The 12,385-nt window shown below is 42.8% G+C and overlaps 1 protein-coding gene across 1 annotated transcript in view; it reads right to left on the bottom strand.

Moving 5' to 3' along the window:
- The window catches only part of LOC143807533 (scavenger receptor cysteine-rich domain-containing protein DMBT1-like), a 430,549-nt gene that overhangs the window by 273,234 nt on the left and 144,930 nt on the right, over window positions 1-12,385 (bottom strand). The window contains exons 9-12 of the mRNA XM_077289172.1: window positions 10,866-10,886; window positions 8,957-8,977; window positions 4,701-4,721; window positions 3,971-3,991 (exon numbers count right to left, since the gene is read on the bottom strand). Coding sequence (XP_077145287.1) covers window positions 3,971-3,991; window positions 4,701-4,721; window positions 8,957-8,977; window positions 10,866-10,886 — 84 coding nt within the window. The remainder of the gene's footprint in view (window positions 1-3,970; window positions 3,992-4,700; window positions 4,722-8,956; window positions 8,978-10,865; window positions 10,887-12,385) is intronic.

The following is a 12,385-nucleotide window of genomic DNA, read 5'->3' as shown; positions in this document are numbered from 1 at the left end:
ACTGCCCCTGTAGTGAGTAGTACGCACTAGTGACTAGTACATTGCAATCACCAGTACGTTTTGACCAACAAGTGCTTCTGAAGCATGCACCCATAAGTTAAGCGGGCTTTCATCACTTCCTAAATTTCAAACGTGGATGCAATATGTAGTTTAGGTATACTGTGGGGCTCAGAAGGGAAGGGGGCATTTGGATTTTGGAGCAGAGAATTTGATGAATTTCTTTTGTCGGGTGGGGAGCCATTTCGCTTTTCCAAAGCCTTTGTGCTACCAGTAACGTGGAAGCCCCCTATATTTCTGTCAACAGATGGCAGACCTGAGTGAGAGCTTGCTTTTTTTGTGGATTGAGTTGAATCTTTTATTGGGAACATTTTCAATAATGTTTGGGATCACATTATTCGGCACTCTACACTGAGCTCTTACTTTGGGGTTTCCATCTCGGAGTGACGCAATTCAGATGAAACCCCTGAGGATCCATTCACTATAGTGAGGCAGCAGAGTTACTCTGGACTCTGTCTGACCTCTGTTTGGCGGTGTCCTTCTTTTCAGAAGTACACAAAACTGTGGCCGATGGCCAGATTTCTGGTCAGTTGGCGCCCACTGAGCCTCCAATTGCCTTGCTATAGGGAATCTTCTGCCAGGGGTTCTGTCTGAATCACATATTTCAGAGATTTACACAGAAACACTGGTGCAAGCACTCAGTTCAGGATAAATGTGCGCCGAGCCTTACTGCAATCTTTGAGAGGCAGAATGAAAAAATCAACAGCAGGTGAAGAATTGGTTTTATTTATTTTTTTACGCCATTCCTCGTGTGGTATAAGTGATTAGGTGATTTTATTCTTTGGGTTGGTGCGATTACAGCAATACCAGATTTAGGCCTTTTTCACACGTGCGTGTCTCCGGTACGTGTGGTGACAGTTTTCACCAGTACTGGAGACCCGTACACATGGTGACCCATTCAAATGAATGGGTCTGTGCACATTTCAGTGTTTTACACAGACCGTGTGTCCATGAGCAGAACACTCTAACATGTCTGTTTTTTAATGTCAGCAAGGGCCACAAAACATCCTGCACACGTGCACATGGATAACACACATGGATGTCATCCGTGTGACACACATCGACACCAGGGAAGAAGTGCTACTTTAAGCATTGGTCCCCAGTGTCGGGTGCTGAACACGGCTCTCATCATTCTCCCCTGCTCTACCGGTGATCGGCATGAGCAGGGGAGAATTATGAGAATCATATTTAAGTGATAAAAAACAGTGACAGCAGGAGCAGGTATTCATCTGCTGCCGCCTGCGCTATAAATAAATACCCTATTTTTTGGACTATAAGACGCACCGGACTATAAGGCGCACCCAGGTTTTAGAGGTGGAAAATAGGGAAAAAAAATATTTGAAGCAAAAAATGTGGTAAAATATTTAATAACATAAATAACATACTATTATATGTGGTGTTATTATATATAATAGTTTGTTATTATGTTGGAAGCTGCAGGACCAGTGTGGTGTCTGTACAGTACTGTATGAAGATGCTGGAGGGTGAGTATAAGAATGGGGGCACAGGGCTGATATTGAAAGCACCACTCCAGCACTGCAAAATAGCACTGGAGTGCTGCTTTAAAATCCCATGGGAGAACTACAACTCCCAGCATGTCCTGCAGATCCTATGACATGCTGGGAGTTATAGTTCACCAAAGGAGTGGCAGAGTGCTTTATTGTGTTTTGTAGACTAACCTCTTAATTGTGGCAGCCAGCCACACTGTGGTGAGGTACAAGCATCCCATTACTGCACACAGAGCCCTCCCTCTTGTTGCCTCTCCACTGCACAGGTAATGAGGAAGCTGCAGATTCTAGTGGGGAGCCTGAAGGACCTGTGATGATGTCAGGAAGAGGGAGGGCTCTGAGCTGCCATGTGATGCTCCAGCCCGCCCACTTCTGACATCATCACAGGTCCTGTTTGTGCACAACACTCAGCATCCAGGCATGGCAGGCAGGTATACAGCGATCTCCTGGCCCCTGCTGCTGCCTCCTCCTCCCCAGGACACACAAATCTCCCCGGAATCAGTGCTGGGGAAACTGTGTGTCCCTGCATAAGTGCAGCATTCATTTGCTGCTCCCGGCTCACCACTCAGCTGATCGGTGGGCGGGGAGCAGCTAATAAATATTCACTGCACTTAATCAGCGGGGCCATGTGGTTTCCCCAGCAGCTGATTCCGGGCAGCGGGGACATCCTGAAGTGGGATAACAGTGGATCCCACTCACTGCTGCCCCCCTCCCCACATGCTATATCTGTACTATAAGACGCACCCACACTTTCCTCCCAAATTTGGAGGAAAAAAAGTGCGTCTTATAGTCCAAAAAATACGGTAAATGAAAAAAAAAGGTGTGGGTTCCCCTGTATTTTCTATAACCAGCCAGGCAAAACTCAAAGCTGGGGGCTGCAATCTTCTGCTGTCAGCTTCAGCAAGGTTGGTTATCAAGAATAGAGGGGTCCCCACCCACACTGATTTTTTAAATTATTTAAATAAATAATTTTAAAAAATGGCATTGGGTCCCCCCCATTTTTGACAACCAGAGTTGTTAAAGCTCACAGCTGGGGGCTGGCATTCTTAGGCTGGTAAGGGCCCATGGATACTGACCCCCAGCCTAAAAATAACAGCCCGCAGCTGCCAAGAAAAAGCACATCTATTAGATGTGCTAATTCTGGCGCTTTGCCCGGTTCTTCCCACTTGCTCTGTAGCGGTGGAAAGTGGGGTTAATAGTTGTGGGGTTGATGTCACCTTTGTGTTGTCAGGTGACATCAAGCCCACGGATTAGTAATGGAGAGGTGTATATAAGACACCTATCTATTGCTAATCCAATATTTACATTTTAAATAAAGACACAGCCAGAATAAATTACTTTATTAGAAATAAAACAAAACACATTTTTCCATTTTTATTTAAAAATAAGAAACACAGTTATGCTCACCTAATGCCTAATTCCACCGAAGCCCTCGTTCTCCTGTAATAAAGCAAAAACAAAAAACAACCATATGCCTCACCTGTCTGTCGTTCTGTCCCACGCCGTAATCCATATCTGGGGGATAATTAGTTTTCAACCTGGGCGGTGCCAAAATGCGACCATCCAGGCTGAGAACCACTGGTGAATAAGCTGCTGCGAGCGTAGCGTCAGTGACTGGTGGTGACATCATCGAGATCACTTCCGGTCACTGAGGCTCTGTTCACAGCCGGGCTGAACTACCATGACCTTGGTGAGATCCAGTAACCTCGGTGAGATTCCTGCTAGCACTGTGAGCTAGTGGGGATCTCACCAAGGTCACGACATTTCAGCCCGGCAGGGAATGGAGCTCTTCAGCGTACACAGACATGAAACTGCTTCTACAATAGGGATAATTTTTACAATTATAACATTGGTTTAGGCACAGATCTTTCCCAACTTTCATTCACCTATAAATCATTCAATGGTTAGATTGACCATACCGTTTACTGTCTGTTGAGTTCTACACTTTTCTGCTGTAGCCAAAGCCCAATGCCCTAGTCCAGTTAGTCATCTTCTTTCTGGCTACTATGTGATCTGTACTGCATCACTGCTGCCAAGGGCTGCAAGTCATATCCCTGCACTTACAGATATCTTCTCTACTTACAGATATGCCTTTGCTATTCTATACTATTTGGTTGTTGCCACTTCGCTAGATATACGCACATATCTCCTGCTTTTGTACAGTGTGCATTATAGGTATACTCCACTGTTCCCGTGGAGTGTACCCTCTTCAGCATAACCAGACATGAAACAGCTTTACAAAAGGGATTATCTTTCAAGTTTTGGTGACAAGCCATTGCTTCTCCACTTTGAAATTAGCTTCCCTGATCCTATTCTCTAAATAAAATGCTGATTTTTGGATGGTTTAAACAATTTAAACAGTTCAATTTCATAATGTTACGGTAGATATACATAGTTTATGTTACCTGGAATTGTGGTAAGTTCAACTATAGAAATAAAAAAAAGCTCAATTAGAACAGAATTTAAAAGTTAACTCAAACTAATATTTATCCTGCATTTGTTGGTACATCTAGTTACCAAACCATCTGGCTATGTGTGCAATGCACTTCAAAGTTTCACTACTGAGAACGCACAATGCAAAAATGAAAGCGGTTGTTCAACTAAGAATGTTGTATTTCTCTTTCATTTGTCTCTTAAATACAGTATAACCACAAAACAGGCACAAAATAAGTCAATAATGTTGATAAAGTAGAGTTATCTACTTACGTATCTACTTTCTTTAAACCATAAGATCTATACTATACTACTGCTGAAAAGGGCTACCAGTCCTATCCCTACACTTACAGACATCTTATAGCCTGTCCTTTCCAATTTCATACTACACGGTTACTGTCACTACCCAGTAGACACCCACACACATCTCCTGTTTTTGTCCAGTGTGTAGTATTAATATACTCTACTGCTGCTCGGAAGTGTATCCACTTCAGCATACACAGACATGAAAAGGCTGCTAAAATAGGAATCATTTTTCAAATCTTCGTGACAAACCATTGCTTCTTCATTTTCAAATGAGCTAGCCTTGTCCTATTCTCTAAATATAGGAAAGATTTTTGGATGGTTTGAACACGTCAAAACAGTTCTGTTTCATAATCTTACAATATATATATATATATATATATATATAGTTTATATTACCTGGAATAGTGGTAAGTTCAACTGCAGAAATAATAATAAGCTCAATTAGAAAATAATTTAAAAGTTAACTCAAACTTATATTTCTTCTGCCTTTGTTCATCCACCTATTTACCTGAAGATAACAGTAGAATATTTTGCAAACTTTTACTGCTGAGGTATCACTATGTTCAAACTTAAATCGGTTCTTCACCTGAAGATATTTTTAAGCAAGCACTGTGTTAGGGTTGGCGGAATGCACCAAATGAATATATTAATAAGGTGTGTTTGCAACCCAGGGTCCACCGTGTGGAGATGGAAACTGCTTCTAGGCAATGGCGGACACGATATGGCGGTAGAGTACCAAATACACGCTGGTTAAATGTCACCCAGTGTGAACAGCAGCAAACTCTGTTGCTCCACAGAGTCACAGCAAACTAATACAATAACGCTATTGCCTGTTAGTTGTCACAGGACACAGTGGATTTGGTGCAAGTGTGGTCTCTAGACTCAGCCCCAAGGACGCGAGGATTAGAGTATGACTGTATCCACTCTGCGCACGGCGTCGCACTGGCGATGCCACTACCTGGCGCTGACTCTGACTCCAATCACCCTAGTACTCTTGCAACAACCAGAGGGTATGGGATCATTAGAAGCTTTCACCAGAGTTATTCACACATGCACACACACACACACTTGTCATGGTCTATACTAGCAAACAGCCGTGTGGCCATGAGATCCTTTTATAGATGCCAGTCTGCAAAGACCTTGCTTGAAAGCCAATCCGGACTCACTTGAGGACCTGGGCATGTGACCTCCTACCACCAATGAGTGGTCATCTCATGGGCATGCTCAGAAGAGCAAAAGCTGGACTTAGTCCCAGGAACGTCTGCTCGCCGCTGTCTAATGCTGGTTGCTATAGCTGAACCTGTAGAGGCAACAGCAACCAGATGTACAGCTTGAGACTGAGCAAGACGCAGTGAGCAACATCTTTGCTGAGCAGAGTCCTCTGTGGCTGAGACAGAATGGGAGACCGCAAAATACATGGCTTGGGATTCCTCCTGTACAGTGGGAGAATCCTGATGCCTAACACACTCTAGCTTGCCAAATCCTAAAAGTGCAGAATGTACACACTGCTAGTATTCGGTTTCACTTGCTGGACCAGATGCAGTGGTCGTCACTTGATCACAAATATCATATTTGCAGTACCGAGCCGACAAGAGTCTCACCTGCTTTCCTCATTAGATTCTATTGAAACGTGGCAGAGACACTAGTTAGAATTTGGAAGTTACATGGTTTGCCTGCCTAAAGTTTCCTTAAGATGGACAACTTCTTAAAAATGGAACATTGCATTTGTGTTTTAAATCCAGTATAACAATAAAATAGGTACAAAAAAACCAATGATGTTGATAAAATAGAGTTTTCTAGAGACAGAGAAAGGCATTTGCCTCAAATAATCACTTTTGTGAAAATTACTTCTCCTTCTATGTCCTTTCTCCAGCAGATTCCCTGAAACCCTATCCTGTGGATTTCTGACTCAGCAGTTTGGAACATTGGCAAGATCTGGTCCAGCTTGCATGGGCATACTATGATGTTCCATCTCCAGTGTGCTGTCAGGCATTATATTCAGTATTACCTGGGGATTTCTCACATCCATTCAGAACAGGTTACATATGTGAAAATCTTTACATTTGTAAAAATAAATCAGGCATACGTTTCAGATAATGTAGGACTCACGGAAACGCGCGTCAGGGTGAGCGCCACATAGCCTGCGGGACACCATATGATTCAGGTATTTCCCCATTTACTGGTTCTTGATATATCAAAGAATATTTTAATGTAGAATGGTGATGGACTATACACACCTGATACGTAGGGCATGTGCAATACTATAGACAACTTTTCACAGGTCTGAGGGTATGCGCAACTGTTGACATCACACTATTTACTCTCTATCCATGTGTATTGAACTATTACACTTGTGTGATTTTTCCTATGACATTACATTGAATTGTTTGATAACACAACAATACCATTCAAGGTTGTTTCTTTTCCTGGTATCTGTCCAGCAGCTTTAATTGTTCAGTAAGATCTTCCTGGTTCAAATTTTATATTTATTTTTATGTCTGTATACGCTCTTCTTATTTGCCACCACGTACCCAATTGTTCGCAAATAAAAAGGCTTTTAAATAAAATATTCTTATTTTGAGCCTCTTTCTGTTAGTTCATGTGTTTTCCCAATTGGTCTAGGCAGATGTACATGTATCACAATGCAGGTAACTCCCTTCAAATATTCTTTATATAAAACAACATGCATGTTATGTTTTTTGGTCTATGATTAACCAGTGTGTTAGGTGTCAAGTCCCCACTGCTGCACAGGGGGAATCTCAAACCATGTCCTCTGCAGTCTCCCATTCTTCCTCAGCCGCAGAGGACTATGCTTAGCAGAGACATCAGTACCAGCGTCTGGCTCAAGCTCATGCTTTGCATCTGGTTACTGCTACCGTCCCAGGTCCAGCTATTGTATCCAGCACTAGTCAGTGGCGAGCAACGTTCATGGGATGAAGTCCTGCTTTTTGCCTACCGGGCATGCCCATGGGATGACCTCTCATTGGAGGGCAGAGGTCACATGCCCAGGTCCTCAAGCAGCTCCCATTGGACCACTGGTCCCAGAAGGCTGCAACTATAAAAGGTTTGCATGGCCGCTTGGCCATGCGCTAGTATAACCTCAAAACGTGGTGTGTATGGATACATGTATGTTCTGGTGAAAGCTGTTATGATCTGGTGACTTTGGAGCCGCATGAGACTTTCTCAGGAGAAGTGGAATCTATACTGACCGCAAACCCTGAACTAACACCGCAACTAGAAGTAGCCGTGGGGTGTGCCTAACAAAACCCTAGACACCTCGACACAGCCGGAGGACTAAATACCCCTATAGATTGAAATAGGAATACTAACTTGCCTCAGAGCAGAACCCCAAAGGATAGGCAGCCCCCCACAAATATTGACTGTGAATAGGAGAGGAAAGACACACACAGGCAGAAAACAGATTTCAGCAAAAGAGGCCACTCTAGCTAAACAGGGAAAGATAGGACAGAATACTAAGCGGTCAGTATTAAAACTCTAAAAATATCCACAGCAAAAAATACAAAAAGTTCCACAATCTAACTAAAGACATGGAATGTATATCTGCAACTCTGAGAATCCAACAAGACTGAGAAAATACTGATACAATCTAAGCTGGACAAAAAAACACTGAATAGCACTAAATTGTTAAGCACACAGCATGTGTGCCACAAAAACCAGACACTTATCTTTGCAGATTTGCAGCAAGGCAGAAGGAACCAGGCAATGACAAAACCTCCAAAAACAATGGACAACTGGCAAGGACTAATGAATCCTGCACGCCTAAATACCCCAGTCAGAACTGCAATCAGTGGATACACCTGACCAGGGCTGCAATCCAGAGACAACTGCATTACCACCTACAACCACCGGAGGGAGCCCAAAAGCAGAATTCACAACAGAAAGCTCCTAATTGAACCCCTTGCCCAGCGTTGTTGTCTAAGTCTGTGTGATTGGAGCTGACTAGAGCCAGTTTGTGCTATCCAGTACTGAGCACGTTTCTACAGGGTCACAAGCAGCATCCGCCAGTGCGGCGCCGTGCGGAACTGGTGAGCTTTCCTATCCCAAGTTACGGTGGTTAGTGGCATCAGCCAGAGCGGTGCTGGGCTAAATTTATTACGATTAGTTTTCCCTGGAACCGCAGGTGTGGTGCCAAGCACTAGTGGTCAAGTAGGACTCTAACACTGTGTCCTTGAGGCAGAGTCCTGTGACCAAACACTAGCATTCATTCAGTGGTATCGCGGCCCTGTGACGAAACAGGGTCCGTCTCCTTACATACCGAGTGACGTTATCCCATGTGTGTTCTCATTATACTGCCATATACTGTCCGCCATTACCAAGCAGCAGGTAATATCTCTGCATGGTGGACCCCAGGCTGTGAACGCACCTTATATCTTCCTTTATATTAAATGGTGTGTTCCGCCAGCCCTAACACAGTGTGTTTTATAGGTATACAACTCCTGGGAAGTGTACCCTCTTCTGCATACACAGACATTAAAACAGCTTCCACAATAGGGATTATTTTTCAGCCACACATTTCAAACAGTTCAATTTCATAATGTTTTAAAAATATATATATATATTTGTTGACAAGTCACATATTATAAACAGTTCAATTTCATAATGTTGCGAAAAAAAAATATATTTTATGTTACCTGGAATTGTGGTAGGTTCAACTATAGAAATAAAAATAAGCTCAATTAGAACAGGGTTTAAAAGATAACTCAAAATCATATTTATTCTGCATTTGTTGATCCATCTATTTAACAAACCATCTGGTTAAGTGTGCAATGCATCTCAAAGTTTCACTAATGAGGCCTCGCTATGAGAGCAAAAATTAAAGTGGTTGTTCAACTAAGAATTTTTCAGCAATCACTGCAGCTTCACAAATCCTAACATTGTGGAATGTAGACACTACTTTAATTTGTCTTTACAATTAGCATATTTGCGGTCACATGACCACAAGAGTCTCACCTCTTTGTACAATAGATTCTATTGAAAAGTGTCTGAGATTTGAGTTAGGATTTGGCAAAGTGAGGGCTTGTTGAACATTTCCCCACCGATGGACAATTTCTTTAAAAACGAATGCTATATTTCTCTTTTATTTGTCTCTTAAATCCAGTATAAAAACAAAACAGGCACAAAATAAGCCAATAATGTCGATAGAGTTTTCTACAGAGAGTGAAAGGCCCCTGCATCAAAAAATCACTTTTGTGAAAACTGTTTTTACACCTGTGTTTTTCTCTAGCAGGTAGCCTGAACCTGATCTCATGGACTTCTGGCTCAGCAGATTGAATAGTTGGCAAGAACTGGTTTGGTTAACTTTGGGCATACTATCTGTCATGATCCGTTCCAGGGTTTAATCCTGTCTTCCCTTTTTCCAGGCGAGTTATGTCAAGGGTTAACTTTGCACTACTTCATTCTGCCTCATTCTGGGTTCAAGTTTGCTACTTAGCTCCTATGCATCCTGCTGGTGATGTCAGCTATAGTTCTGCCTTCGGCATGTGAACCTGACTCTGGTAGCTCTTGATTTGTCCTGCTGTGATCCCTAACTTGCCCCGTGTCTGTTGACTCCCTGTCTGCCCTTTTCCCAGCATTTCTCTGGTTGTCGGTTTGATTCTCTGGTTTCTGGCATGGCTTGTATTCGAACTCGCTTCTACCTTCTAACTTTGTCTTAACTGCTTCTGACCATTGCTGAACCTCCTGGCTTGTTCCTGACCATGTGTACTGCTTATCCCTTTGGTACTTCTGCCTCTGTTTTTTGACTCAGCTTGTCTGACCACTCTCTCGCCACTTGGTGGTGCCTGTGCTGCTGCTCTGTGGTGCTGCTCTGTGTAAGCAGTCTCACTTCCCTCTCAAGCTCCATCTGGTGGAGGTTGCGCTATACTGCACTGCAGCAGCATGACACTATCATGCTCAACCTGCAATGTGCTGTCAGAGAATGTATTCCGCACTGCCATTGGCTTTATCTCATCCATTCATGTAAATTTATCTTCCCAAAGTGTGGAAAATTTTATATTTGTAAAACTTAATCAGGCATGAATCAGAGCCAACTTTCAGTCACCCTTGGTTGATGGCAATGATGGGAACGGGCATGTCATCTGCTTGCCACACTTTTCCGCTGCCACCAGTGAAAAGAATAAAACTCCAGCAAGTCATCTACTTCATTTCCACCATGTAATTTATACTGTACTACTGCTGCCATGGGCTGCCAGTCCTAACCCTACTTTTACAGATATATCCCAGCCTGTCATTTCCTGTTTGTTGTGTACTATGCAGTTGTTGCCACTACTCATTAGACACCCACCCACATTTCCTTCTTTTTTTCCAGTGTGTTGTAAAGGTATAATCTACTGTGTACCATCTTTAGTGTATACAGACCTGAAACAGCTCATAAAATAGGTATTATTTTTACATGTCTTGGTGATAAGCCATTTCTTCTTCACTTTGAAAACAACTAACCTGGTATTGTTCTGTAACTAAAATAATGATCTTTGGATGGCTTGAACAGGTCAAAAAATTCAAATTCATAATATTGAGAGAAAAATACATAGTTTGCTTTACCTGTAATTGTAGTAGGTTCATCTGCAAAAAAGGAAAAAAAATAACTCAATTAGTACAGAATTTAAAAGTTAACTCATGGTTGCCTTTGTTGATTCATCTATTTATCTGACTATCTGGCTAAAGGTACCTTCACACGAAACGACTTTGTAACGATATCGCTAGCGATCCGTGACGTTGCAGCGTCCTGGCTAGCGATATCGTTTAGTTTGACACGCAGCAGCGATCAGGATCCTGCTGTGATGTCGCTGGTCGCTGAATAAAGTTCAGAACTTTATTTGGTCGTCCGATCGCCGTGTATCGTTGTGTTTGACAGCAAAAGCAACGATACCAGCGATGTTTTACACTGGTAACCAGGGTAAACATCGGGTTACCAAGCGCAGGGCCGCGCTTAGTAACCCGATGTTTACCCTGGTTACCAGCGTAAAAGTAAAAAAAACAAACAGTACATACTCACCTGCGCGTCCCCCAGCGTCTGCTTCCTGACACTGACTGAGCGCCGGCCCTAAAGTGAAAGTGAAAGCACAGCGGTGACGTCACCGCTGTGCTGTTAGGGCCGGAGCTCAGTCAGTGTCAGGAAGCAGAGGCTGGGGGACGCGCAGGTGAGCATGTACTGTTTGTTTTTTTACTTTTACGCTGGTAACCAGGGTAAACATCGGGTTACTAAGCGCGGCCCTGCGCTTAGCAACCCGATGTTTACCCTGGTTACCCGGGGGCCTCGGCATCGTTGGTCGCTGGAGAGCGGTCTGTGTGACAGCTCCCCAGCGATCAAACAGCGACGCTGCAGCAATCGGCATCGTTGTCGCTATCGCTGCAGCGTCGCTTCGTGTGAAGGTACCTTTAGTGTGCAAAGCTTCTCAAAGTTTCACTACAGAGTCCTTACTATGTGTGCTAAAATGAAAGTGGTTGTTCAAAGAAGACATTTTCATCAAGCTTCACAAATTCTAACAGTGTGAAATATACACACCACTAAGATTCGGCTCTACTAGCTGGTTCCAGTGGTTATTATGTGGTTGCAAATATGCAATTGGCATATTTTCCATCACAAGACGACTAGAGTCTCACCTGCAGGTTGGACAATCTCTTTAAAAAGGAATGTTACATTTCTCTTTTATTTGTCTCTTAAATCCAGTATAACAGTTAAGTAGACACAAGATAAACCAATGATGTTGACAAAGAAGAGTTTTTTTGTAGACAAAAGTAGCAAGTATTTGCAAAGTGTAAGGAAAATACATGATCTTCTAAATATTTTATGTAAACTATTTTAAGTATAACTACAGCTGTTCTTTGAAAGTCTCAAAGGTTTGTTTAAGAATATTAAGGATAAAACAGCAAAACCAAGGAATATAACAGACAGGCCAGGACTCAGGAATAACGTTGTGGAGAAAAAGTAAAGCAGGGATAGGTAATAAAAAAAATAATCCAAGCTCTGAACATCTCACGGGGCAGTGTTCAATCCGTCATCAAAAATGGAAGATATGGCCGTACACCTAAACTGACATCCCAAGCAGGAGGTCACTAAT

This window comes from Ranitomeya variabilis, chromosome 2 (genome assembly GCF_051348905.1).
Source record: "Ranitomeya variabilis isolate aRanVar5 chromosome 2, aRanVar5.hap1, whole genome shotgun sequence".
NCBI lineage: Eukaryota > Metazoa > Chordata > Amphibia > Anura > Dendrobatidae > Ranitomeya > Ranitomeya variabilis.
Note: the sequence above shows the minus strand (reverse complement) of the source record. Positions and strands in the feature narration are given on the sequence as shown.